Source organism: Mustela lutreola, chromosome 8, assembly GCF_030435805.1.
Source record: "Mustela lutreola isolate mMusLut2 chromosome 8, mMusLut2.pri, whole genome shotgun sequence".
Lineage (NCBI taxonomy): Eukaryota > Metazoa > Chordata > Mammalia > Carnivora > Mustelidae > Mustela > Mustela lutreola.
This window is the reverse complement of record NC_081297.1, coordinates 101,282,698-101,309,550: the sequence shown is the minus strand read 5'-3', so window position 1 is coordinate 101,309,550 and position 26,853 is coordinate 101,282,698. Positions and strand designations below refer to the sequence as shown.

At 38.9% G+C, this 26,853-nt stretch overlaps 1 protein-coding gene across 5 annotated transcripts in view; it reads left to right on the top strand.

Moving 5' to 3' along the window:
• The window catches only part of GRIP1 (glutamate receptor interacting protein 1), a 677,260-nt gene that overhangs the window by 426,335 nt on the left and 224,072 nt on the right, over window positions 1–26,853 (top strand). For 4 of the 5 annotated variants that reach the window (XM_059186253.1, XM_059186252.1, XM_059186251.1 and 1 more), the window contains exon 1: window positions 15,443–15,736. The exons of the other annotated variant lie outside the window; for it this stretch is intronic. In XM_059186253.1, the coding sequence (XP_059042236.1) occupies window positions 15,454–15,736 (283 nt within the window). In that variant the 5' untranslated portion in view covers window positions 15,443–15,453. Of the gene's footprint in view, window positions 1–15,442; window positions 15,737–26,853 lie in introns of those variants that run through there. 5 annotated transcript variants of the gene reach the window in all.

Below are 26,853 nucleotides of genomic sequence, written 5' to 3'. Positions count from 1 at the left end.
CTTCAGTGAAATTTTAGGCAAAACTGAGTGTAGAATATGTTATGTAGCATGTGATACTGAAATAAAGATTGTCTGGGATTCTGATCAAGATGATGATGAATTTATTCTAGACAGTCCTGAAGTTAAACTGAAAACAGTTTGCACTGGGTCTCTTTCCCACCTCTCCTGTTTTTTCCAGAGGCTAACTAGGGTTTCACTTCCACAGGACCTGGCCCTCAGAGCTAGTGGGGCTTTTCTTGTGGTGGTGGTGGTTTGTGAGAGAAGTCATCTCTACTTTGAGAAATCAACTCCTAGGGACTTTGGTTGTTTCACTGCTTCAGCACTTGACCTTTTTCATTGGGAATTCCAGATGAGTAAAATCTCCCCAAGATCCAAAATCTCCAGAGACAGATCTTTAACCTCTCTGCCCAGCGGTTACTCAGCCCAGGAAGTTCAAATCAGCTACATAGGTTGCTTCTGACTCTGAAGGGCAACTGCTTTCAGATTACTGTGAAGGAGCCATTTTTCCCCCCAAAATATTACTCAGTTTCTATAAGGCCATGAACCTTTCATCACAGCTGGAACCTTGAGCATATTTCTGTTTCTAGGAAAGTCACCATATATCTGCATATTAAGCTTTGATTTTCCTAAAAATTATAACATTTACTCCAACTTCAATATTTATCTGTGTTCAGAGTATAAGTAACTATTGACTTATGTGGGGAGATCAGATGATATACATATGATAATTATATGTATATACATAATATATATGTATGTGATTTATGTATATTTGTGAATATACACATATATATATACATACAAACATGTACATGCAAATTTATTGGATGCCTTACAAAAATACATTTACTTTCTCCATGTCTAAACAGCCACTACTATAAAGGTCATGGCCCATATCTTACTCCTCTCAGTATCTTTAGCACCTAGCAAAATGCCTGGAAGATATCAGGCAATCAGTAAATATAAATATATAAATACATAAAATTGAATTTATAATTAATAACTTAGCCTCTATTCACACATCTCTGCAGAAAATAGAAGTGTGTTAGAATGTGAAATTGTATGAAATACTGAACTAAAAATGGCTTATGGGAAATATATGTGAGAGTGCTTTGTAAAATTTTACATAAGTATTGTATAGTGTTATGTTCCTATGAAATAAAAAGATTTTAAGTATTATAGTTGTATAATATAAACATATTTTTAGTAGCAGAACCTGGATTAATAATAAACAGTTTTCATTAATAAGTTGTTAGCTGAGGAATAAGTTCTTGATTTAAAATATCAATGAGGATAATTCATAAATTTTATTATTTTTCTTCCTCGCCTCAAACACCATTAAATGTTTATCTGTGACATAGGAACAATTTGATAAATATTCTAATACTAGAATATTGCCACTCATTTGACTAGATAAGCACATCATTATAACAGGTGGTGTGGTAGGGGCACCTGGGTGGCTCATTGGGTTAAGTGTCTGATTTTGGCTCAGGTCATGATCTCAGGGTCCTGGGCTCAAGCTTCCTGTCTGGCCTCATGCCCAGCAGGGAGTCTCCTTGTCCCTCTGCCCCTCTCCCCCACTCATGCTTGCCCTATGTGTCTCTCTCTTTCAAAATAAATAAATAAAATCTAAAAAAAAAAAAAAGGTAGTATGGTGTGTTATGATATTGATCTTATTTTAGTGTATGGATGCTTGAGCACATTTTAGTAATAGAATTAAGGTTTGAAGATAGATGAGGACGATTCTAATGAGGTCACAGTAAAGAGAGCTTTGCCTCACAAATGGCCAACTGTTGAATCATCTGCAGGTTAGGCACCTGCAGAACAATCATAGAAAAGACTGGACAGTTTAGTTTTAGAGAAGCATGAGCACTGATTTATTTTGATGGCTATCTTTATAAAGCAATTGGATTCTTTTTAATAGAAAGACAAGCCTTTGTTTATTTTGTATGTAGGACCTTTGTGTTAACCTGAGAGATATTTGGGGAGTTTATGCTATATAAGACCATTTTTCTGATCTAAAAGCAAGATAGAACTTCATTTTCTTTTCTGCTAGAGAGATTTTACAGGAAAATTGTATAGCAACAATTCACCAAGAGTTAACAGTTGAGCTTCTAGTGAGTATATGGTAGGTACAAATCTGGGTCCTTCAAGGAATATATCTTTTAAATATCCAAGTTTAGAGCACAGACTAGATATACCGTCAGAAACAACCATTTGAAAGGAGAAAGAATTGTTTTCTTAGATTGAATTCAGTGTGTATATACAGTTTATGTTAAATTAGAATCTATATAGAGATTGGTACGTGCATTTCTTTTTAGTAGCCTATAAAATGGAAATAGTACATTAGGAAGCCCGGGTGGCTCAGTCAGTTGAGTGTCCGACTTGATTTTTGGCTCTGGTGTGATCGGTCGTGAGATTGGGCCCTGGGTCGTACTCTGCGCTGAGTGTGGAGCATGCTTGGGATTCTCTCTCTCCCTTTGCCACTCCCTACCTGATCACATGCTCTTTCTGTCTCTTAAAATAAACAAACAAATAAATAAATAAATGAATGAATGAATGAAATGGAAATCCTCAAGGATTGTGTGACACTGTATTATTACATATGTGTGGACGTGTAGCTTTTTAAATGTTTTGTTTTGAAGGATATAAAACAAAGTTGTTTTTAAAAAGAAATGTACAATGACAACTTCATTTACAATTATTAACTGAGTGCCTACTAAATGATGAAGCTCTGGGTGATGGGGCTTTACGCAGCAGTGAACAAACAAGGGTTGTTCCTACATTTATGGAGCTTAACTTCTAATGGTGGAGTCAGACAATAAATATGCAAATAAATGCGTGCTCATACTGTTGTGTAGGGAGTTAAAGGGGGGTGTGGGGGAAAGGCACTATTTGTGGTAGGATAGTCAGGGATGGCCTCGCTGATGAGATGACTTTTGAAAGCTGAGACCTGAAAGCCATGTGGATATCTAAGGGAAAAGTGTTCTACATAGAGGGAATAGCAAATGCAAAGGCCCTGGGACTACAATGAACTTGGTTTATATGTCTCATCGAGGGGACAATATTGCTAGAGCTCAGTAAGAAAACCAAAGAGTTCAGGAGCTAGCTTTTTTTTTTTTTTTTTTTTAATATTTATTTATTTTTGAGGGGGCGGGGCAGAGGGGGAGGGGCAGAATCTCAAGCAGACTCCTTGCTAAACATGGAGCCCAACACAGGGCTCAATCCCACAACCGAGATCATGACCAGAATTGAGAACAAGAGTCAGACACTTAACTGAGCTTCCCAGGTGCCCCAGGAGTTGCTTTTTAAATGAGGGATTTTTAAGTTAATTGCTTATCATATCCAAATGTAGTCACACCTCCAAAATGCTCCATAGAGGTATGGATTACAAGAATATAAGATGACAAATTTATTTAGTACCATACTTACTGGGCATTTCTTCATATTACAACGACCATTTCTTGCTTCAGAGAGGCTTCATTCAGATCTACAGTTAGCTTCAGCTGCATTAAGTTCTCAAGTAATTTACTAATTGGTAGTAGCAATAATGATGTGCATTGTTTCCATTGTTCTTATTGATTTCTTTTGTCTCTCTGGGGTTTTTTTCTGCATCAACATATCAGTCAAATAAAAACTATTCATTGTAATATTGTTTATTTATTATTCAAATAATTATGTGCCACTTATTTCATTAGTAAGTACATTTTAAAATTGAGAATTTGCCATCCCAGGAAGGAATCACCTTATTAAGGTGAGAGAGGATGGTAAACTATTTACTTATAAAATTTAAAATATCTTTTGGTTCTGTAAGAACCAAAATTTAAGTTGGATCTTCAAAACAAATGCTTATTTAAAAAACAGTATTTAAGAATAATCCTTAAAATCATCTAAAATAGAGTGCCTCTTGTTGTCTCAAAGGCATTATGGCTATCATGCTTTGTGTATTGTCTTTCTCTTAACCAATAATAAAGATTTTATTAATTCTCTTAAATACATTTAGCTTGATACACGCTAAATGTAGGGGGGAAATCCTTAAAATGCAGTGAAAAGAAACTGTTGTAGCTAGAAATAAACCCACTTAAACCCATATAAACATGGGATAAGGGACGGTACAGCTTTTAGAACTGCTTCTCCTCCACTCCTAAGCTTGGGAAAAAATTACTTTAATCAAACACCATTTCTTCCTCAATAAAAATAACCTTCTATTGAGGTAAAGGACCACCTGAAAGACTTAATTCATTCGAGCAGAAGATCAGAATAAAGCTCAAAGTATCATTTTCAGCCATAAGGACACCCCACCTAGAACCTTGAGCCTCCTTGTCCCCCACCTTTTCTGCTGCTGTACTCTGTCCAGCTGTAAGAATTGGGCCCCCAGAGTGACTCCCAAGGACAGAAGTGTTCTGCCTTACTGAGGGTCCTCCTATAGTCAAAGAGTAACTTTTCTTGGGGATCAACTGTATACCGACAGCTTGTCATCTTTCTCCCTCCAGGAGCCTTCCTGGTGGTGCATCCTGGACTGAGAAGTTGTTATTCCAGAGTTGTCTCACATTGTTTAAAGATGGCGATTTGATGAGGCAGATCTGCTAGAGCTAGAGTTAAAAGAACCACTCCCGTATTTTCTTATTTAAATCAAAACCATACACATTTCAATTTTTAGAATTATTATATGTGCTGATAAAAAGCTCTACCAGAGTTATGACTGCTCCCATCTGGGGCAATCTAAAAGAGAAAACAGAGATTAGGAAGGCTTCCCACTTATTAGGGAGGATTTTTTATTGGGATAAAAACTGTGCAAAAATAAATACTAAAACACTAAAGAGAAAATTTCTTTCTTTATAGCTCATGTAAAGGTATTGTATTCTAAAAGTATTTAAGAAGAGAGGGCTGGATTGCTTATTGAAATGCCAACAGAATCCAAATTTTTAATATTTATTTAATAAATAAATACCATTCCCCACGACCTAGACTGTCCGACCTAGACACTCTGTCAGGGTGTACCATTGTACGTTAAACATCTAAGGATATAGTCTTCACTTTTGCAAAGAACCGTGTTCTCTCCAATTTGGTGTGAAGCACTGGGCCCTATCAGTCCATCTCTATTTATCCCCTAGGATACAATGAAATATCTCCCACCATCAGGAGAACAACAGGGCCAGCAAATCCATTGTAACTGACAATTGGCCTTGGTGTCAGAGCCACCATGGGAAGGGGTGGTGTCATGCTGGAAACATATGGCCTGTTTAAAGGTGGCTGCAGCTACTCACCTCGATTTGTGCCAGGCAGAAGTACAAGCCAGTCATTATCAGATATTTAGATTTTGAAATAAAAGCCAGGTGTCTGGGTTTTTTATCGGGAAATCTCACAGTTTTAAAATGTTGATTCTATTGAAAAAATAATACTGTGTTGGCTAATAAAGTTTACTTATAGTTCAAATTTGCCTCTGGTTGCCAGTTTCCAAACTGTGCAATGTATATTTTATAGCAAAAGAAGAGCAGGGGAGGGAGGATGCTATTTATTTGTCCATTCCTTCATTTTGCAGACTTTCATGGAATCTCACATCATGACTGGGTCTGTGGGGCTTTCAAAGATGAGTAATGCAGGGTCATTGCATTCCAAGAACTCAGAGTCTAGAGGATGCTTCATCCTCGCATGGAAAACAAGGCTGCACTCACATTTCAATTATTCTCTGTATGTTTATAGGCTTCAAATCAGCACCTACAGCTCTAATCTCCCACCTGACCTTCAGTGTATCTAATTTCCTTCAAATATGATGTATCCGTAAGCTAGGTCTACTTGTATCAACGTTAACACATATTCAAAGCATAATAGTGAGGAAAAAAGAAATAAAAAGATTGCAAAAAAAAAATGCAGCATGATTTTATGTGAATTTTTAAGGCACACAAAACAATAGTATATATTATAAAAATATCCAATTATAGGAAAAATACAAAAACCTCCATAGCTGAAAGATAACAACACCCAGTTGAGGATAGTTGTTGCCTCTGGGGGATGAAAGAGGGAAATGAGTTGGAGATGTTGGTCTATAGTTGTATCTGCAACACTTTATTTCTTTAAAAATATCTGGTGCGATTTCGTCAACGTTTGTTCAGTCTTGGTGGTGGCTGCTAAGCCATCCCATGTTTTCTCCGTCTTCCTGCTTACAGTTTTTTAAATAAATAATAAAAGAAATAAGAATATAAAATACTAGCACCACTAAATTAGATTTTTATTAAAAATTTATTCCTAAGGGAATGCCTTTTCTAATTTTCACCACTGTTTGAGTGGCAGTAGACTCCCAGACCTGAAATACTTAAAATTTCCCCTTTGGTTTTCCCCCGTGGCTAACCCAATCTGTTACTTATGAAATCTACCTTAGAACCATCTTTTTTCCATTTTTGTTTTATCGTTATGGCACAGACATCCTCCTTTAATATCTTAACTACTTTCAGCACCTCCTGAAATGTCTGGCCGCCACCACATTCCCCCTCTATTTCCTCCTATTGCCATGCTGTTACTCCCTCATCACATCTTTGCCTGCTCCCATTGTTCACAAGTCACATTTAGCATTTCTCCATGGCAATTGGGCACATCATAGATTGGCCCCATCTCAATTTATAAAGCATGTCTCCCTTTTCCAGCATTTCCAAAGTATCTCATCAACCTTCCAGTGCCTCCTAAAAAGCAAGCAGCTTTCCACATCCAACTTCCATGATTTTGCATATGATGTTTCTTCTTCACAAAATGCCCCTTCCTTTTCTACCTTTCCAAAACTTCTTCCTGCAAGTATGATTCAAATCCCACCTCTTCTGTAGAACTTGATCTATCTCTCTGTTGTTACTATATTTTTGACATGGACTATATTCACTTTGGTACTGTATTATGCTTTTTGTTTGCAGGTTCATCTTTGATGGAAGTTTTGGTTTGGTTGTTGTTGTTGTTGTTTTGATTTTTTACTTTTTCCCCCTTTCCTCAAGATCACTTCTTCTTATCCCAAATTGTTATAGTTGTCTTCTGTCCTCCCGGGCTTAACCATTGGGAAGCAGGTTTTTATAAGACCGCTAGGGCTTCTTTTCCTGTGACTGAGAGGGTTTAAATCTGGAGCTTAGCTCTGGTGCCTGGTAACTCTGCTCCTTCCCTCCTCTGCAACCAAGTAGCCATCACAGCCCTGGTAGTGGTCACAGCATCTTCAACCTCTGCCCCCTAGCAGGGATGCCTGTTCCACCTCACTGTCTCATGTGATGATCCTATAACCACTGACATCCTGCATCTATGGGCTTTTAATCTCGTTTCTCTCAGATTCTATGTGTTCATCAGGCCACTACAGTCTATCCAACCCTGATCCCAATAGGCCACTCCAGTTTCCACCCAATAGTGTACATTTCAGTTCGAAGTTTGGGCCACAGAGATGCTTATTTTGTTTTGAAGTGTGCCTATGCTCTCTTAGTTTTGTTTTAAGTTTTCACTGCTATGTGTTTGGTATGAGCAGAAGAAACAATCTCTTGGATGGGATTTATGGTAGATTTGCCATGTCCTTATAGCAAATAATTTCTTCTTTTAGGTCTAGCGTGGGTCAACAATTTCTTGAGTTCAATATCATCTTGGTGACATAAATGCTGACATGCCAAGGCGTGTAAGAAACAGAAGAACAGTTAATACTGGGATAAAGCTTGTACTACATCAGATTAATAAATGGAGGAACCGCTAATTTGGAGATGATAGATTGTTTGCTTCTTCTGTTTCCCAAATGAGTATTCATATTAGGTGATATTTTTAGGAGATAGGTAGGCTAGTATAAAATTGTTAAAATTGTGTGAAGATGTGAGCTGTTCACTTTACAAAGGTACCTAAAGTTTATAACGTGCCCTGTTTTAGTAGCTTGGTGTTTGGCAAAACAGATATTTGGAAAATTATAATAGAGTAGTAGTTAGATTGATTACATGTTAATACTTGAGGGAAAGAGATTCATGGGGGGTTTTGATTCTTTTGTAAATTTGGAAACTCAGTGAAAATTATGTGTGAAAACTGAGAACCTGGGATCTAGAATCACTATCAAGGAACCAAGGACCCAGCCCATATCAAGAGTGGCAGAGCCATCACACATTCACCAACTGCAACTCCTTTGACACAATTAATTGTGAGCACAATAAAGTTTACCCTAGAACAACCAAATTAAAACACTTCAGTGTTGGAGTTTTGTTTTGTTTTTAATATTCTTTGTATCTCAAATCTTTCAGGTCAAGCAACTGGCATTTCTCCTTCATAGATCAAATGAACTAGAAATGAAAAGCTTATAGCCTGTTTTATAATCCTCATCTGTGCCTTTCTGCCATTTGTGAGGCATACATAGGCCCTAATGAAAGTCCCAAGTCAGAGTCCCAGAAGTGGAAATCTTTCATCAGATTCTAAGAGGAAAGGCTAGACTTCTCATTAGTCAAATCAGCTTTGGTCAAATGAGGGAAAAGCATGTGGAGAGAGAAGGACATGGCGCCTCAGCTTGCAAGTGGGATACTTTGCCCAGCACCGCCTGTGCAAGGCTTTACTTGTTGACTCTACTCGTCACCTTAACACAAATTGCTCCATGCCAGTTGCTAAATCTCAAAATCATGCTTCTGTCTCCCACTGTTTTAGAATCTCCAAGAAGGCAAAGGCATCTCTGATAGTTGTTTTTCTCCGTAGCCCCCACTGTAGGGCCTACACATAGGAGTAGTGGAATAAGAATTTGTTTTTCCTCATTTGATTTTGTATTAAGAAATTTTTGTTCATTTTTCCCAAAAAGTAGAATACTTCTCTTCCATTAAACTTAAACAGAACCCCCTTACTTCTCTTCCATTAAACTTACCCGGAACCCCCTTTACTTCCTAGTGTTTTAATTTTTTCACAATAATTTCCAGATGCCACCACCTTTGCTGAGAAAACTCAAAATGCAGAGTGCATGTGCTCCCTTTCTGATTCTAATATCTTTTCCATAATAAAAACAATGTATTCAGAGGTGATGGATGATATTCTCTAGTTTAGAAACCCTGAGTAAAAACTCCTTGCCTCCTCCTTGCAATTATATTCACAGAGATTTCCACCAAGCAAGGGAATTGTTTCCTCATTACCCAATACAGTCCACTGAACGTGTCGCCCATGTGCCAGTGAGTGGTTACAGGCCTACAGATAGGATCCTAATGTGCTTGTTTGCTGTTTTCCCCAATTAGTCATGGCGTATTAAAGTGAATAAAATCTTTTAAAGCCTTTTGGCAGCTATTTTTGCTGAAGTGCTCACATCTACATTAGAAGAACAATAATGGTGGGTATTCTGATTTGGAAATAAAGAGAAACTGAATATGTTTTGGGGGAAAAAACGCTAAATGACATAGAGAGAAAAGCAGTCCCTAGAGCAGAACACAATAACTCTTAAAGCTTAAGATTTAGGAAATAATTTAAATTTTGCTGATGCCTCTCCTCCAGCCTCAGGCTTCCTGGGCTCTACAGAAGATTCTAGAATGTGGAATGAATCAAGTATCGATCCTGCTTTAGGATAATCCTTTTATCTATGGAATGTGAATTTAAGGAGATTAATGGATACAATGAATGGAATTCTAGGCTTCTTATTTTGGTGCTTAATATTCTAAAGTTGCTACACCACGGCTTGTCTGGGCAGGGTAGAATTCCCTGAAATCACAAAATATATGTGTCCCCATGGGAAATGAATATTCTAGCAAGAGGTCCTATCACAAGTAGGTGATACATACTAATGTATATTAAGCAATCATAATAACAACTGCAACTTCCATTTACTGAACACCTTCCATGTATATTAAGGCATTTTTCTACATGTTAACCATATCATCACCTTATATCAGGGCTGTGAATTGGTTCTTTTTTAAAATTTTTTTAAATTTTTTTAAAGATTTTATTTATTTATTTGACAGACAGAGATCACAGTAGGCAGAGAGGCAGGCAGAGAGAGAGAGAGGAGAAGCAGGCTTCCTGCTGAGCAGAGAGCCCGAAGCGGGGCTTGATCCCAGGACCCTGAGATCATGACCTGAGCCAAAGGCAGAGGTTTAACCCACTGAGCCACCCAGGCGCCCCTGAATTGGTTCCTATTACCATTTTAGAGATGAGGAAGTTTAGGGACAGAGAAGTTGGGTAGTTTGCCCCAAATCATGCTGCTAGATGTGAAACTAATCAGTGTGCTACCAGGGCCAGACGCCTGACACTCTGCTCTGTATTACCTTTCTGCATTTACTGTATTTATTCTTTACATGTGTCTATAAGGGTTGCTATTTGGGTTTGTAAAAGATTGTGACAGAGCACTGTGATAAGCTATTAACCTAAAATATTACATACCCCAGGGACCCGAGGTGGCTCAGTCAGTTAAGGGTCTGACTTTTTATTTTGGCTCAGGTCATGATCTCATGGTCACGAGCCTCACATTCAGCTCCATGCTCAGCTGGAAATTTGCTTGAGATTCTCTCTCTCTCTCTCTCTCTCCTTCTTCACCTCCACCTGTTGTAAATAATAAACAAAATAATATATTACATACCCCAAACTGCAAAATACAAGGGTAGCACCAGTTTACATTATTGCCCATTGTCTACCGTGTACCAAATTACTACTGAACAAGCCTCAAAGAGAACATTTTGATCTGTGAAGTCCTACGTGTTTCAAACACTGGTTTCCTCTCTAATTCTTTCTTGGTAATTAAGAATCAGCCTGTGGTTTAAAATCTGAATAGTTAATAATAGTGACAATATGTGTAAGCTGTCCTTCAAAGAAGGTATTACAGGTACAAGGTATTGTCACAGTGTCTGGCGATTAATGTAATGGGTGAAGTATTTCCATTAGACCCTCCATACCGAGAAACTTAAAGTTGCATTGCAGGGACTTTATTCTACTAAAATTCAAATTCTGAAGCATAGCGTGTCTATAGCTTGATCTTTGAAGGCTCAAAACTTTATCAGAATCAGAATGACAACAGAGAAGATAATCTCTCGAGTAAAACACGTTTTATTTGATTACTACATTTCTTGGACAAAACCCGTAAAATTAAGGAATATTTCTGCCCTGATGCTTCTTGTCTCCCTCAAGCATCCTGAGATAGCTGGCATCTATGGGCTCTGGCTAGTAATATATCCCATTGACTAGATGACCCAAGTAGACTTTCTTTTCTCCTTCTTCTTCTTCTTCTTCTTCTTCTTCTTCTTCTTCTTCTTCTTCTTCTTCTTCTTCTTCTTCTTCTTCTTCTTCTTCTTCTTCTTCTTCTTCTTCTTCGACTTCTTCTTATTTTTTTAAGATTTATTTATTTATTTGACAGAGAGAGGGGTGGAGAACACAAATAGGCAGAGAGGCAGGCAGAGATAGAGGGGGAAGCAGTCTCCCCACTGAGCAGAGAACCTGATGTGGGGCTCGATCCCAGGATTCCAAGATCATGACCTGAGCCACCCAGGTGCCCTCCACCCCCACGCCCAAATAGACTTTCAAAAACATTAGTCCACCAATGATCTAAACTGGGGTACAGACTTCTGATTGCTGCACAGGTACGGCAGGATACTCTCGCTTGGATTTGGAGTTCATCACCAGGTACAGAGGGAAGGCATGGCCAGGAAAGTCTGTGCTTATTTTACTCAGCTGTTCTTGGGGGAAGACAGGTAGATGGTGAACCTGGGGATGCGGTGGAAAGAATATGACCTTTGACGTTCTAAGTCTCAGATCTGCTACTCACTAGATCTGTTCCCTGAGAGCACTCTCAAAGCTCTCTGCGGCTCAGTTTTCCTTTTTTGTAAGGTAGATATCATACCTGGCCCTGAAGCTCACCACTTTGGCTGTCCAGTAGAGAAGATTGTATTTCTACCCTCTTCTCTCACTACCTGACAACCCAAGAAAATCAGATCTAGTCCTCCATCTAGACATGCAAGCAGGTGTCTCTCTTTGTATCTCTATTTCACTCACTGCCTTTGATTATGTGGTTCCTTCTTCCTGGATTGTGTTTTCCCCCATTTCCATGTTTCTAAATCCTACCTCTTTTGCAAGTCCTAGTTTAAATAGTCTGTCTAAAATGAAACTTTCCCAAATTCCATCAAACAGAGGTAATTTCTCTTCTCTGTATTCCAGTCACCCTTGGGGGTGCTCGGTGGCACTTATTTATGTGCCGCTTTTATCCTTCCTACTAGACTATAAGCTTCTTGTGAGGAAATAAAGTTTAATCCATCACTGTATCCCTATGCAGCACTTAGCATGATTCCTTACGCATTGGCAGTCAATAATTTTGTGTTTAATTGAATTGAATGAGAGAAGGAAACTGAACTTTGTGCAAATCTCTAAACCTTTCTACCTGCCCAGGATCGAGGGACTCCACTTCTTTGACTGAGTCTGATGTGACCTGAAGTAATAAGGAAGACAGAGCTAATATTCTCTAGTCCTACTTGAAATCTTCTATATTCTTCAGGAATCTGTTGCCTCCTGGTTGATGGATGGTCTCTGAGGTTTTATAGATTGAATACATTTTTTAAAATACTATCAAAGAGAATAGAGGTGGACCAACTTCAAACATGAAATTGCCAGGGGAAATAGCCAGACAATCTGCATTTTATTTGATTTTTATTTAGGAAATTATTGATTTTTTTTCTTCTCTTAGTTATTGCATATGGTCATCTTGCTTTTAAACTAGAAGAGTAGTCATTCCTTTCTTTGCTTATCCCCTACAAGTAAAAAAAAGAGGTGAAAATCCAAGAGAATGAATTTGCACATCACCATGTGTATGATAAAATGGAAGCCACGAAATAAACCTAAGTTTATAAATAACGTTCACTCACCAGGACTATCAACATGTCTCACACATTGATTTTTCCCTCTATATTGTTTTAGAAATACGTAAATATCAAGTTTCCTTTACAGTGTTATTCATGTAATTAGGTGATACAGAAAACACCTTTAAATTTCCAGTTAAAACTGGACTTTGAGCTAGAGATGGACATAGGACAGTCGGGTGCTAAGGATTTGCTGTAAGTGAACCTCAAAAATATTGCCCCCATGGATGATAATCTCACCAGCTCCCTCATCAGCTTCTTGTTCTGTGCATTGAACCCTCCTCTCATTAAATCCTTGACTTGATAACGTTATCCTATTTGCCCATTTTGTTTCTCTCAGCAGCTACTCATAAACCCAAAGAACTTGATCTTCCTGAACATTGTCACGGTTGCAGGAATCACGCTGGAATGCTTTATAGCAAAAGGAACATCTTGACTGAGATTCAGTTCGACACACCTGTATCGAGCAACTGCCATGGGCTGGAAAGCCTGGGATACTCATCCACTCCTTATTTTGTTTGAACTTAGAGAGGTTATACGACACATATCCACCTGACATGTAGGTCAAGCTATGATTCGTATGAATTGGGTGAGGCAAAGTACCTAAGGACGAGGAAAGGAAAAACATGAACAGGTTCTGCATACCATTATCTTCTCATGGAAGATATTCAACACATTTAATAATCTGTATGGCCAGACACTGGCCAGACAGAAGGGACATCAGCCAGAGCTGGTGCAGAGTCCTAGAGAGCCAGAAAGTACCCCTTATCTTGCTGGATTGTGGGAAGGTCTGAGGGCTTCTGGGTGAGGTGGGTCAGGGCTGAGGTAGCAAGAAGGCGCTGGTACAGGAGGTAGGCATGGGGTGGGAGGTTACATCTGAAGGGCAGCAGCTTTTACCAGCTGTCCTGAAAGTATTTCAGTATTTTAACCCTTCTGTGACCATTCTGGTACAAAGTAGCAGACGATCAAAGCAGCCACTCTATGAGTGAAGTATTATTAAGCAGAATTTAAAAAGGAAGAAATCACATATTAGGGAGGGGATAGAGGCACATAGCTAGTGAAAGATAGAACTGAATTGAACCTACTTCTTCCTTTGTTCTAAAGCCCTTCGTCTGTTTTAGTAACAGTTCATACTCACAGATCTAGAGGAGGACGACAAAGATGACCATGATTATGATTTACAGACGAAAAGTACGTTTTGAGCTAAGCCTTTAAAATAACAGAATATATATTCTTATCATATTTCCAAGAGTAGATGGTGCCATGTTAGTTTGTTTCGTTCCTGGTAAGAATCTTCTTGCTGTTCTTTTCCTAATTAGCCTTCTTGTCCTTCCTTTCTTCCCGTGTCTATCATTTCCTTTGGATAGAAAGTCTTCCTGTAGGGTTCAGCTGCAAGAGGACTGTGAATGAGCTACCAGAATCTTAGAGCCCATTGTATTTGTGTCTGCCATTGTGCATTTTTGTGGAAAGAGGATCTATAGTTTTCTTCAGGTTCTGAGGCATCGGTATAACTTCATTACATTAGAGGAAACAAAACAATACTCCACAGATGGAAATTTGGGGCATTATGATGTCATGTAATGTAACATTCTGAAAATACAACGTATCCATTTGAATTTCAAAGGACTGAAAAGTGAGTACTCTCTCTTTGGCATTACTTATATGTTGTTATCAAATAAATGGCATTTCCCCTCGCACATACCAGTGAATGCTCTTAAATGTTGGAGAAATGAGACACCACGGAACTCAGGCACCCAACCTTGGCAGACAATTCTGGCATGTTACCAGAAGCTGACGTTTAGAGATCACAGGTCACACCAGCAGTTCCAGCACACCTGAGACGGTGGGGCTGGTGGTCTAGTGCAGTGGTTAAGTTCAAGCTCAGATCCTACCACTGGAATCCAACCTTAGCTATTGATTCCTTGCTCTATACCTTCAGACAAGCTATTTCATCTCCTTGTGCCGTCATATTCTTATCCTGGAAATGAGACTACTGATAGCACCTGTTTTTCATAGTTGCTGTGGAGAGGAAGAGGTTGATGGAAGGTGGGACTACAAAGGCTCATGGCAGCTGAACTCTTGCTTGAAGGCCAGAGTACTAGAAGATCAGAGGACCCAATGTCCTACTAAATCTACTCCTTTCAACACATGATGTCTCTGACATCATTTTTGTACCAGGGTCCTCTGTTCCTGTTTTCTTGTCTTCTTACATGGCTTCCCCTGTCCCATTCATGGAGTGGAAACAGGCATAGGGAATAAAAACTACAACATGATTCTGGAGGCTTGTCCTATTTTATTGTAGCAAATAAAAATATCTCAAGACTCCTCAATTACTCATCCAATGCAGTAAAACTAAAACCAAAGGAAAGTAAAACCTCTGTGTTATGCTTTACCTGGCAAAGCTCATATTCTAGTTCCCTAATTTGTTTCTCAAGTGCAACTTCTACTTCTGGCCATGTCAGTAAAACTGTTAATCGGTGAACATTGCTTGAGAGCTCAATATACATAAAGCATAGAAGGGGAGAAAAAGCAATTGCTTTTGTAAGAAAATAAATACACACGATGCAGAGTAGCAAGGATTCTATATCATCACCCAGCCCTATTTAACTGAAATCGTGTCTACCTTTTTCTGTGTTTAGGGTTTTTTGAAAGATGAATGGACATTGCAGCCCAGTTTGAAAAAGTCATGGCAACGTCAGTTAAGAAACATCACTTTAGCACTTCTGAACCTTCTCTTCCAGCAACTTTAGTCTTCAACAGCATCTCCTTTAATATTGATGGTTCCATCCAGTATAAAGAAAAGCCGTATTTCTCTGCCTCCGAAGCCCTAGACGCTTACATTGATGATTTCTATTTAAGCTGTAAGCCACCTGATATTAATGATACAAAGGTTAACTTGGATCAGAACCCTCTCGAATTTCTTGCTAAACTAAACAGTGGTAAGCTTTCATTATTCTCTGAGTTCAGTTTTCATTATCTATAGAAAGCCTATGCTTTGAGAAGATCTATGATCGAAGAGATTTTTTTTCTTGGAAAATAATTATCTTACACTTTGTGAATCTTTTTATAAGATTGCTATATAGTTTTAAGTTTCCAAAACTTTACAGCAATGGCTCCTTTCGAATTGAGAGTTAGTTATAGAAAGCACACCCGAGCCTTGATTTCAGAGTGCAAAAGCTCTGGCCTTAGCTAGAAAGCCTTGTGCTCTATGACTAAAGGTGTTACAAAGTCACTTAAATTCTCCAAAATGGGAATAACAGTAGTAACACCTCACAGGGTTATTGTGGGAACTAAATGTACGTGAACTGCTCTTAAATCGTCATGACTATAGTAGGGTCCTCAGTTTCTCTCTGTAGCGCAATGAACACTATAATGGAAATAAGTGACTTGAGGTCTGGTTCCTATTCTGCTAATGAGCTGAGATATGAGAAGTCATTTCCTCTCCCTGGGCTTCAGTTTCTTTCTCAATAAGATCAGGAGACTGAAATTTATGAGCTCTGTAATTTTAAAATTCTGCATTATGTAGATTACAGGAAAATAAAATTATTCAACTCTAGTATTTCTCATTTAAAAAGTCTTATTTGTAGAAGGCAGAAAAAAAAAAAAAATTTACCACCAGGAAAGTAAAATCAGGTATGAATCTGCATTTGTGACTGACCTTGAAAACTTTGGGGATATCACCTCCTCCTCTTATCTGTATAAGTAGGAATAATAATATTGATACTAATAATAAGAATGCCTGTTTCTTCACTAAACATGGGAAGCCATACATTACAAAAGTAAGGTGGCATGTAGTATTATTGATTTTGAATTATTATGAAAACAACATTCACCATAATAATACATGCTAGGCTTGATAGGCAAAGTTAGAGTATATCAAACAGCTTTTTATTTTTTCATAAGTGAAAAAACATAAAATGGCACGAGAATTCATGCAACTGTGGCATGCCCTACACGAGAGAAAACGTTTCTTTTTTTTTTTTTTTTAAGTATTTTTATTTATTTGTTAGAGAGAGAGCAAGAGAGGGAATGGGGGGGCAGAGGGAGAGGGAGAAGCAGACTCCCCGCTGAGCAGGAAGCCTAATGTGGGACTCGATCCCATGTCTCTGAGATCATGACCTGAGCTGAAGGCAGACGTTTAGCTGAGCCACCCAAGCACCTGAAAACTATAATTCTTTAACCCACGTTGTATTATAAATATTTGACATGGTTTGATCAATAGGCAAGCATGATAATGGGGATTGAGTGTGAAAGTGCGGTTCAGCCGTCTAGATTATCCATGCGATCGAACTGTAAAATATATTGTAATTTAGTCAGTAAGACTGTTGGCTTTTCTGACAAGGATTTTCATCTTTTTTTATTATGATGATGTTCAGTTAACCACTGTATAGTACATAATTAGTTTTTGATGTGTTCAGTGATTCCTTATTTAAGTATAACAACCAGTGACCATCACAACACGTGCCCTCCTCAATACCCATCACCCAATACCCATTACCCTCTCCCCATATCCTCTCCTCTCTAAAACCCTCCGTTTGTTTCCCAGGGTCCAGAGTCTTTCATGGTTTGTCTCCCTCTCTGATTTCTCCCCCTTTGGATTTCCCTCCCTTCCCTGTGGTCCTGCATGCTATTGCTTATGTGCCACATAGGAGTGAAACCATATGGTAATTGTCTTTCTCTGCTTGACTTAGGTCACTTAGCATAATTCCCTCTAGTTCCATCCACATGGGTGCAAAATTGGGCATTCATCCTTTCTCATGTCTGAGTAATATTCCATCGTGTATATGGACCACATCATCTTTATCCCTTCATCTGTTGAAGGCATCTCGGCTCCTTCCACAGTTTGACTACTGTGGACATTACTGCTGTGAACATTGGAGTGCAGGTGCCCCTTCTTTTCATGACATCTCTACCTTTGGGATAAATATCTTTTTTTGAAGGTTTGTTGTAGAAAGTCTTCCTATGTCCAGTTTTTCCCGTGGATCTAAAGGAGACACTGCAGGCCCTTATTAATGGCTTGGAATATGACACAGGCACATGCTCTTTCCTGCCTCCTCTTGAGTTAACTCTGCCATCAACAATATTCTTGACACGTCTTTGTAAAGGGAAATAGAGGGCTTTTTTTTCTGATTATAAAAGTAGTTCTGGCAATAAATTTTCAGAAAACACAGGAGAAAACAGAAATCAATTCTAATCTCAATGGAGAAAACTGTCAACAGTTCTATATAAACTTCCCTCTTTTGTTCCAGTGCAAATACCTATGATAGAATGGTACTATCCATTCTGTTCTGTGATCTTGATTATTCACTTATCAATATCAATAAGCTGCGAATATTTTTCATGTCATTAAAATCATTCTGTATCTTTACATTAAATGGTTCTACAGTACTTCATTGTTTCAGGACATTTTAGTTGTCACTAGTATCTATTCAAAATGTTGACGAACCATGAGAGACTATGGACTCCAGGAATCAAACTGAGGGTTTTAGGGGGATGGGCAGATGGGGGGATGGGTGAGCCCAATGATGGGTATTAAGGAGGGCACGTATTATGTGGAGCCCTGGATGTTATACACAAACAATGAATCCTGGAACACTACATCAAAAACTAACATATGGTGACTAACATAACATAATTTTTAAAAATTATTAATAAATTAAAAAATTGTTGCAGGGCGCCTGGGTGGCTCAGTGGGTTAAGCCGCTGCCTTCGGCTCAGGTCATGATCTCGGGGTCCTGGGATCGAGTCCCGCATCGGGCTCTCTGCTCAGCGGGGAGCCTGCTTCCTCCTCTCTCTGCCTGCCTCTCTGCTTGCTTGTGATTTCTCTCTGTCAAATAAATAAATAAAATCTTTAAAAAAAAAAAAAAATTGTTGCAATTGCCACCATTGTACATACATGTTTAGGTAGCTGTCCAGTTATTTCCTTAGGATAAATTCCTAGGCATGGGGTTTCTAGATCAAACAACATGCACATTTTTAAGAGTTTGATTTATATTACTAAACTGTCTTCCAGAAAGGACATACCAATTTGATATTCTCTTCAAGGGAGTGGGAGTGTCCTGATTCCCTTATAATCTCACTGTCCAGGAATATTATCTTTTTACATTCTTGCCAGTCTGCTGGGTAAAAGTTGGTATCCCTGTTTACTGAGCCTTTGCTCTTCTCCTTTTGTGAACTGCCTAACATTGGTTTTTACCTGTTTTTGTTTAGTACATTTAAATCTTTACTTCCTCTAGAATTTATTTTGTTGTTAGGTACAGTTAAAGCTCAATTAGTTTTTTAAACAATTCCACTTGCCACTTTGTCATGACCTAAATTCCCATATATTTCTTGAGTCTTTGTTCCAACCACCTGTCTGCTCCATTTCTGCACTATTATCACTCTATTTCAATGACAGTAGTTGTACAGTGAATTTAATGTCTTAGCTAGGACAGAGGATAAAGAGCTTAGGAGTCATATCTATTCTTACTCGTTTATTCTTCCAAATGGGCTTTAAAATTACTCTAAACAATCTCCAAATGTTGGTCTTTGGAATACTTAGATTAAATTCCTAACTGCCCTCCTGGGCCCTGCGTGGCCCCCTCCAACCTGTCATCCACCCTGCAGAAGAAGGATCTTCAGGAAGTACAGATCTACTTCTGTCATTTGTGCGCTGCAGGTTCTGTAATGGCCCTCCCCCCAACTAGTCTAAAAAGAAAGCTTAAAGTCCCTAATATGTTCTCAGGGCTAGTGGTGATCTGGATCCTACTTATGAACCTAGCCCGTTTCTCTTCTCTGTTGCTATGGCGCACGTGCACACACCTCCCAGTGGGGTCCTTGTTCCGGCTGTCTGGAGCTGCTTCCAGCCCAGGGAGTGTGTACATGTTGCCTTTCTACTTTTTATATGTTGGTCCGTCAGTCTGGAGTTCTCTCCTCCCCACCCCCTTTTTTTCTGTTTGGCCTCAGTTTAAAGATTTTATTTATTTATTTGACAGAGAGAAATCACAAGTAGACGGAGAGTCAGGCAGAAAGAGAGAGAGGGAAGCAGGCTCCCCGCTGAGCAGAGAGCCCGATACGGGACTCCATCCCAGGACCCTGAGATCATGACCTGAGCCGAAGGCAGCGGCTTAACCCACTAAGTCACCCAGGCGCCCTGGTTGGCCTCAGTTTAGATGTCACTTCCCTGCCTCTTCTCACAAAGTCCAGTTTGGTTGCTTCCACTGTGCCTTCCCTTCCCACCTGTAGCGTTCCCTAGGGTGCCATGTAACGCTGCATTGTAAGAATCTGCTCACCAGTTTGTCCTCCCACTGGACTGACAGGGCCACCTGAGTCTCTGTCTTATTTCCTGTTGTACTTACCCTTGTAACTTGGCCCTGAGGGACACAGTCCATTCGTATCGAAGAAGGAAGTGGCAAAGGAAGCAATATGGTCATGTTGTGTGTGTCTATGATTTGTTGTTCTCATTCTAGGCCTCTCATTCCATTGGCAGTGTGATTGTTATGGAAAATATTGCCTTCCTCTCCATCTTTTTAAAAATTGTTAATCTAGTATATGATTTGCTCACTCAGAGGGGTGATACTTAGTTCCCTGTCTCACTGGACCAACATGAGCGTGTTCTACACAATGCCAGGGCTGATAACACCAAGACCTTTACAGGATACATCCCCAAAGAGAAAGAGATCACCCATAATGTCACCACCACGCTTGGGGATCCTTTCACTTCTTCACCAGATTCTCAACTGATGATTTCTTTGGGTCGACTTCTCAGAGACCCATGCCCATACTTCTTCACTTGATTGGACGCTTTTTAGGCTCATCGCTCACACTCAACCCAGATGCTACACCGTTTTTGCAGAGCCCACAGCAGCTGTTGTGGTATCACGTGCGTGGAGCTTCGCACTCACCACAGGTGGCTGCCTGTGTCTGTTTCTGTGAGTTCTGTGAGGTACCAGCACTGGCTCTTGTTATTCCTGTTTCCGCGGAGCCTGGCATGGTTAAAGGAACTGAGCTAGACTGAAAAATAACCCTCAAGAATGACTACCTCAATGTGTCTAATAAAGCTATATTTAATCTAAGATGAGGGGGAAATGTGAGTCTACCCACTGTGTGCTCCCACACGCAGCCCCCTCTGGCATATCTTAGGCATCGAGCTCAAATTTGGAGGAGCCTCTCAAAAAGTTATTGACACTCTTAGCATTGAATTTTTTTTTTTTTTTTATCCACTAACTCACTGTAATCTTCTTCTATTCCTGTTCTGTAAGGAACTTTTCCGCACTGAAGTTTTACAAAATATTTCCAGGCACTTTTTTTGGTCTGTTTTTGCCTTGAAATTCAAGTGATTTTTCTTGGTATAGAAAATGTGCTTTGGGAGAACCAGAGAGGAGATTCTCTTGAAAGATTATGGCAAAACGCTGTATGGTTTTACCTTGAAACATTAATCCCTTGAATACTCCCCTTTTCGTTTTTATGCTCGTACGTGGAGAAAATGATCCAGTAATGCTGTTAACAGCCTATTTTGTGGATGAGAGAGTTGTTCTTCTTTCACAATAATGAAAAATCATAACTATTGATCTGGAGGTGGACTGATCTGGAAACCGAAGTAGAGTTTCAGTGCACCTGAGGAGGAAAGAATTCATGTTTATACCACGGCCCAAAGCAACTTCGAGAGACATTTTCTGAGACTTCTGTACTGCCTCGGATGCCTTTGGGGCATTTTGCCATGTTTTCAATTTGTAGTTTTTCAGGTAGAGAAACAAGAAACCTGTTTGGAAGTCATCCTGTTAGTCTAAGGGTAATGAATTCATTTTTCAGTCTGTGCTTGTCTGATGTTGAAGTAATGAAAAACATACAATTATTTAATGCCACATGTATGCTAAGGAACATGTTTGTAATTAGGAGCGTAGGGTCATGCACAAACTCTATTCTGAATAACCATGGTCCCTACCTTCACCGACCTCACAGTTTGCAAATAAATGTAACACCAACAGTTGTGATGTAGTTTAATTGTTCAGATGGGTATATGCATGAGAGCTGGGAGCAAAAGGATGTGTATTTAAAGCAGATTGGGGGCTTGGAAAAGGCTCCCAGAGAAAATGACGCTTCCGTTAAATTTTAAAGGCCAAAGTAGAAGATAGAGGACCAAAAGGAAAAAGGAGAACTTTCTAGAGACAGGCATAGCTATGTGGAAAGGCACATCATGCATTTTTTAAGAGGTTACTCACAGTTCAGGGATGGATACAGACAGATATTTTTAAAATTCTATTTCCTTCAAGTTTGTCTCAACTTCGGTTTTAATTCTGGTAATATAACTGCACTTGTACTAAAGTCATTAGCTCCTTATATGTGTCATGAGAAAACAGATTTCACTCATTCTCGTGTGTGGCAATTTTTAATAGAAAAAATAGCAATGAGGATATTTGATGCAGGTGTTTTCTACACCTGTACCTCTGAAATACCTCTAGTATCTTCATACTAGAAAATGCAAATTTTGTAAATGAAATAAGAGTTTGATCGCTGTTCAAGTGGACATTTTATGCTGGATTATTTATCAGTCTTTTCTGTGGTTCTTTCTAACTCCTAGAACATTTCATCTTTTCACAGCCTACCTGCCCGGAAGAGTCATTTTCCTCTTACTATCCAATCCCTGTGGGTCTCCCTCAATGTGATCTCCATTCCTACTACTTCACTGTGATTGGTCCCTCGACACGGGTGTGGTACCCCACCTACCCACCCCACACACTGTGCAAGCTCATGCTTTGTGATTTCACTAGCATCATTCCCTCATCCTGAAAGACCCTGCTCCCCAGTACACATACCTTCTTCGTATCTGACTTGTGCTCACTCTTCAAAACCCACCTCAAACTCAGCCTCTGCCTAATCCTTTCTGCTGTGTTCCTGCCCCCATACCTCGGCACCTAAGTTTGCTTTACTAGTAATAAGCTGTGCTACTAGTATAGTATAATACCAATCCCTAACATTTATTAGTATGTGTGCATGTATATTTGCTGCCTATAGTAATGCCTACATTTATTAAGCTCTTGTTATCTGTCAGGAACTATTAAATGCTTTACCTACATTATATTATTTGACTCTCAAAACCATACCATGAGATGAAATCCTCATTTTTCAACAATACTGAGACACAGAGAGGTTATAGAAGATGCCCAAGGGCACAGAGTTGTAAGTGTTGCCTCTGGATTTATACCCAGCCCTTCTCATTCCAGAGTTCCCACTCTGGGCCAACGCTGCACCACACACACTTTACGTGGGCCATAAATAAAACTACAGGATATAAGGCTGAGACAAAAAAGAAAAAAGAAGAAAGAAATCCTAAGACTCCTCTTGGACATCATGATCTGAATTTTAAAGAAGGACCAAAATTGACAAAGTTGGTTCCATGTCTTATTTCTGTGATTCCTCTTAGTAACTAATAAGCAGGAATATGACCAAAAAGATAGAAGAGTCTGAGAGGAGAGAGAAGAATCTGGCTAATTACTTCTTGACTTGTTATTTTTGCTTTTTTTTTTTTTTTTTTGCTGATTGTTTTTCATTATAGTTGGTGCACAATGTTATATTAGTTTTATGTATACAACTTAATGATCTAACAATTCTATACACACAGTGATGTGAGTCCACTTGCCCTCTGAGACCACACACGGTTATTACAGTCATCTTGACTACCTTCCCTGTGCTGTGCATTTCATCCTGTGACTTAAAACTGGAAGTTTGTGCCTCTTAATTCCCTCTGCCTATTTGCTGTCATTTAAAAAAAATTATTGTTAAGGCAGTCATAATGAAATAGTATAGTGGACAAAGTACTGTACTTTGAGTAAGAGCTAGGTTTGACTTCCAACACTTTTAACTTACCCACACTGTCACCGCGGGCAAATTCTTTAATCTCTGTGTCTCTCTCTTCATATATAAAGTGGGAAAAGTAATTCCTATCTAAGATGATATATTGAGGATTAAATAAAATGGTAAATGTGAATGCACCTGAAACAGTTCTGTGTCATATTCCTGGTGCCCCCAGAATAATTTATTTACTCTGGCGGGATAACTTGTAAAATATAGCATTTCTTGATGGTTTCAACATTCTTTTTTTTTTTTTTAAACTCTTTGTTCATTTGTCTCATTCGCTCTAACTCCTCAATCCTACCTCCAGCCATAACAAAAACAAAAACAAAACACTGCATGCTTTCATGTGAACAATGACATTCTCACCCCGAAGGCGGAAGTTGCTTTTGACAATTGTGTATATAAGCCTGTGGCATATCTCGAAGTGGCCCTCGGACTTTGCATATGTGATGCGGAGTCTTGGTTGACAACATAGAGAAGATTTTTCTTTACTGTTCTCACTGCATTTGGTAGATGGTACAGCACTTCTGGTAAAATTGTGATTTATTTAGACAACTCTTTTAGATAGTGCAGGTAATTTATTAAATCAGAATTTTGCTTGCTTTGTTATCTGTCCCCATTTTGCCCTGAAAGTTGAAGTTTTATATGCTATTTATTTGACCTTCCATGTCTCTCTCTCCTGCATTAGCCTATGATAGACACTTGCGCCAGGAAGTTGTATGATAGACCTAAGCAAGACCAGGAGGGCTGTGAGATCAGTAGAGGATTCTGTGGTCTTAAAGGAAAATTTGGTCCCAGGATGCTCACTTTCTTATTGGAGAAAATGAAAAGTTGAGATCTTTAAACTGAATACAGTTACTTTCTTTAACTCTTTATCATCTTTTGTAAATTAAAAAAAAAAAAAAAAAAAAAAAAAAAAAGCATAAGGACCTAACATGGGAAGAGAGATAAAATTATAATCCAAAATTTTGGACCGATATGAATAAAATGTAGTTAAGCTATATGCCTTTGGTATTGAATATTGTCATTAATTTCATTTATTTAATTGGTTTTTAAGAATATTTTTTAAATTTATTTATTTATTTATTTATTTGGGAGAGAGAAAGGGAGCCCAAACGGGGGGAGGCTTGGAGGGCGAGGGACAAGCAGACTCCCTGCTTAGTGGGGAGCCCAGCACGGGGCCCAATCCAGGACCCCGAGATCATGACCTAAGCCAAAGTGATGTTCAACTGACTGAGCCACCCAGGCACCCCTCATTTATTTAATTGTTAATAATATTCTATAAAATAAGAGTCTGCAGAATGGATATGCTGGTTTTCAGGAATAGTAAGACATCCACATACTTACCACCCAGCTTAAAATATAGAATGTTGATGAGCATGTGGACCCTCTGTCCTCCCCTCAAGGATGTCATTGTTCCTTTATCTTTCCAGGAGTAATACCATCCTGTGTTTTTCAAATTATTACTCAGCTATTTTCCTTTATAGTTTCTATTCTGCTCTCAGTGTCTATTCTGGCTGTTTGCAGATTCTGCTAGTACAAAAGCTGTCCCAGTTAACTCCCATGTACTTAATCTTCTGTTGCACATATGCTCAAGTTTTTCTGGAGTGCACACCGTGCCCTGGGTTATGAGTGTGCCCCCCTTCACGTTGGCTAGACCAGACTATCCCCACATATACTCCTGTCAGCCGCATGTGAGTTCCCCTTTTTCCACTATCACTTAGTCGGCTTGGGCTTCCATCCCAAAGACTAGGTGACTTAAACAACAGAAATTTATCTTCTCACTGTTCTGGGGACTGTCAAGTCCAAGACCAGGGTTCAGTTTCTGGTGAGAGCTCTTTTCCTGGCTTGTAGACGGCTGCCTTCCTGCTGTGTCCTTACTAGCGGAGAGAGAGGAAACAAGTTCTCTGGTATCTCTTCTTTTTTACAAGGGTGTAAGTTTGATAGGATCAGGACGCCACCCTTATGACCTCATTTAATTTTAATCAGCTCCTGAAAGGGCTTGTCTCCCATACAATCACGGGGTGGGGAGAGGGTCAGAGCTTCAATGTATGAATTTTGGGGGGACACAATTCAGTCCATCGTAATTATAAATACTTGATATTTTCAGAAGTTGGGGGGGGTTTGTTTTGTGTTTTGTCAACTAGTGGGTATAAATGATATCTTATGGTTTTTCTATTGTGGTAAACCATATATAACCTAAAATTTACTATTCTAACCATTTTAAGTGTACAGTTCAGTGATATTTAGTAGTCTTATCATTGTGCAGCCATTACCATAATCCATTCGCAGAACTTTTTCATCTTCTCAAAATGAAACTTCACACCCATTACACAGTGTCTCTTTATCCTTACTTCCTGCCAGCCCCTGGCAACCACGATTGCACTTTCTATGAATTTGACTGTTCTTTGTACCTCGTATAAGTGAAACCATATAGTATTTGTCTTTTTCATACCTGGCTTATTTCACCTAACATAAATGCCTTTACGTTTTCATCCATGTCATAGCATCTGTCAGAATTTCCTTCCTTTTAAAGTCTGAATAATATTCCATTGTAAGTATTCCATTTGAAACAAAACACATTTTGTTTATCCATTCATTTGTCGATGGACACTTGAGTTGCTGTCACCTTTTGGCTATCGTGAATAATGCTGTAATGAACGTGGATTTACAAACAAGTGTTCAAATATCGGTGCACTGCTTGAGCCCTGGCTTTCAATTCTTTTGAGTATGTATTACTGTGGTTTTTAATTTTTATTTCCCTGATTACTAAAGAGGTTGAGTATCAATCTTATTTTTATTGGTCATTATTGGCCATTCTTAGCACTTGTGTTTGCTTTTCTTTAAAATATACATTCATATCTTTTATCATTTTTTAATCTAATGCGTAATTTGGATTTATTTTCCTTTTTTATTTTTTAGCACTTCCTTGTGTATTCCGGACACTAATCTTTTGCTGCTTATATGTGTGACAATTTTCTTCTCTTGATATGTGACTCTTATTTACAATTTCTTTATGGTGGGTTTTTGTTGAATCAGAAACCCCTAATTTAATGTAGCAGAATTTATTAATTTCTCCTTTTATGACTTTTCTTATTTAAGAAGGCTTCTACCTTGAGAACATTAAGATATTTAATTTTTAAAATTCTAGTTAAAGCAGGGGTGCCTGGGTGGCTCAGGTCATGATCCCAGGGTCCTGGGTGGAGTCCCGCATCAGGCTCTG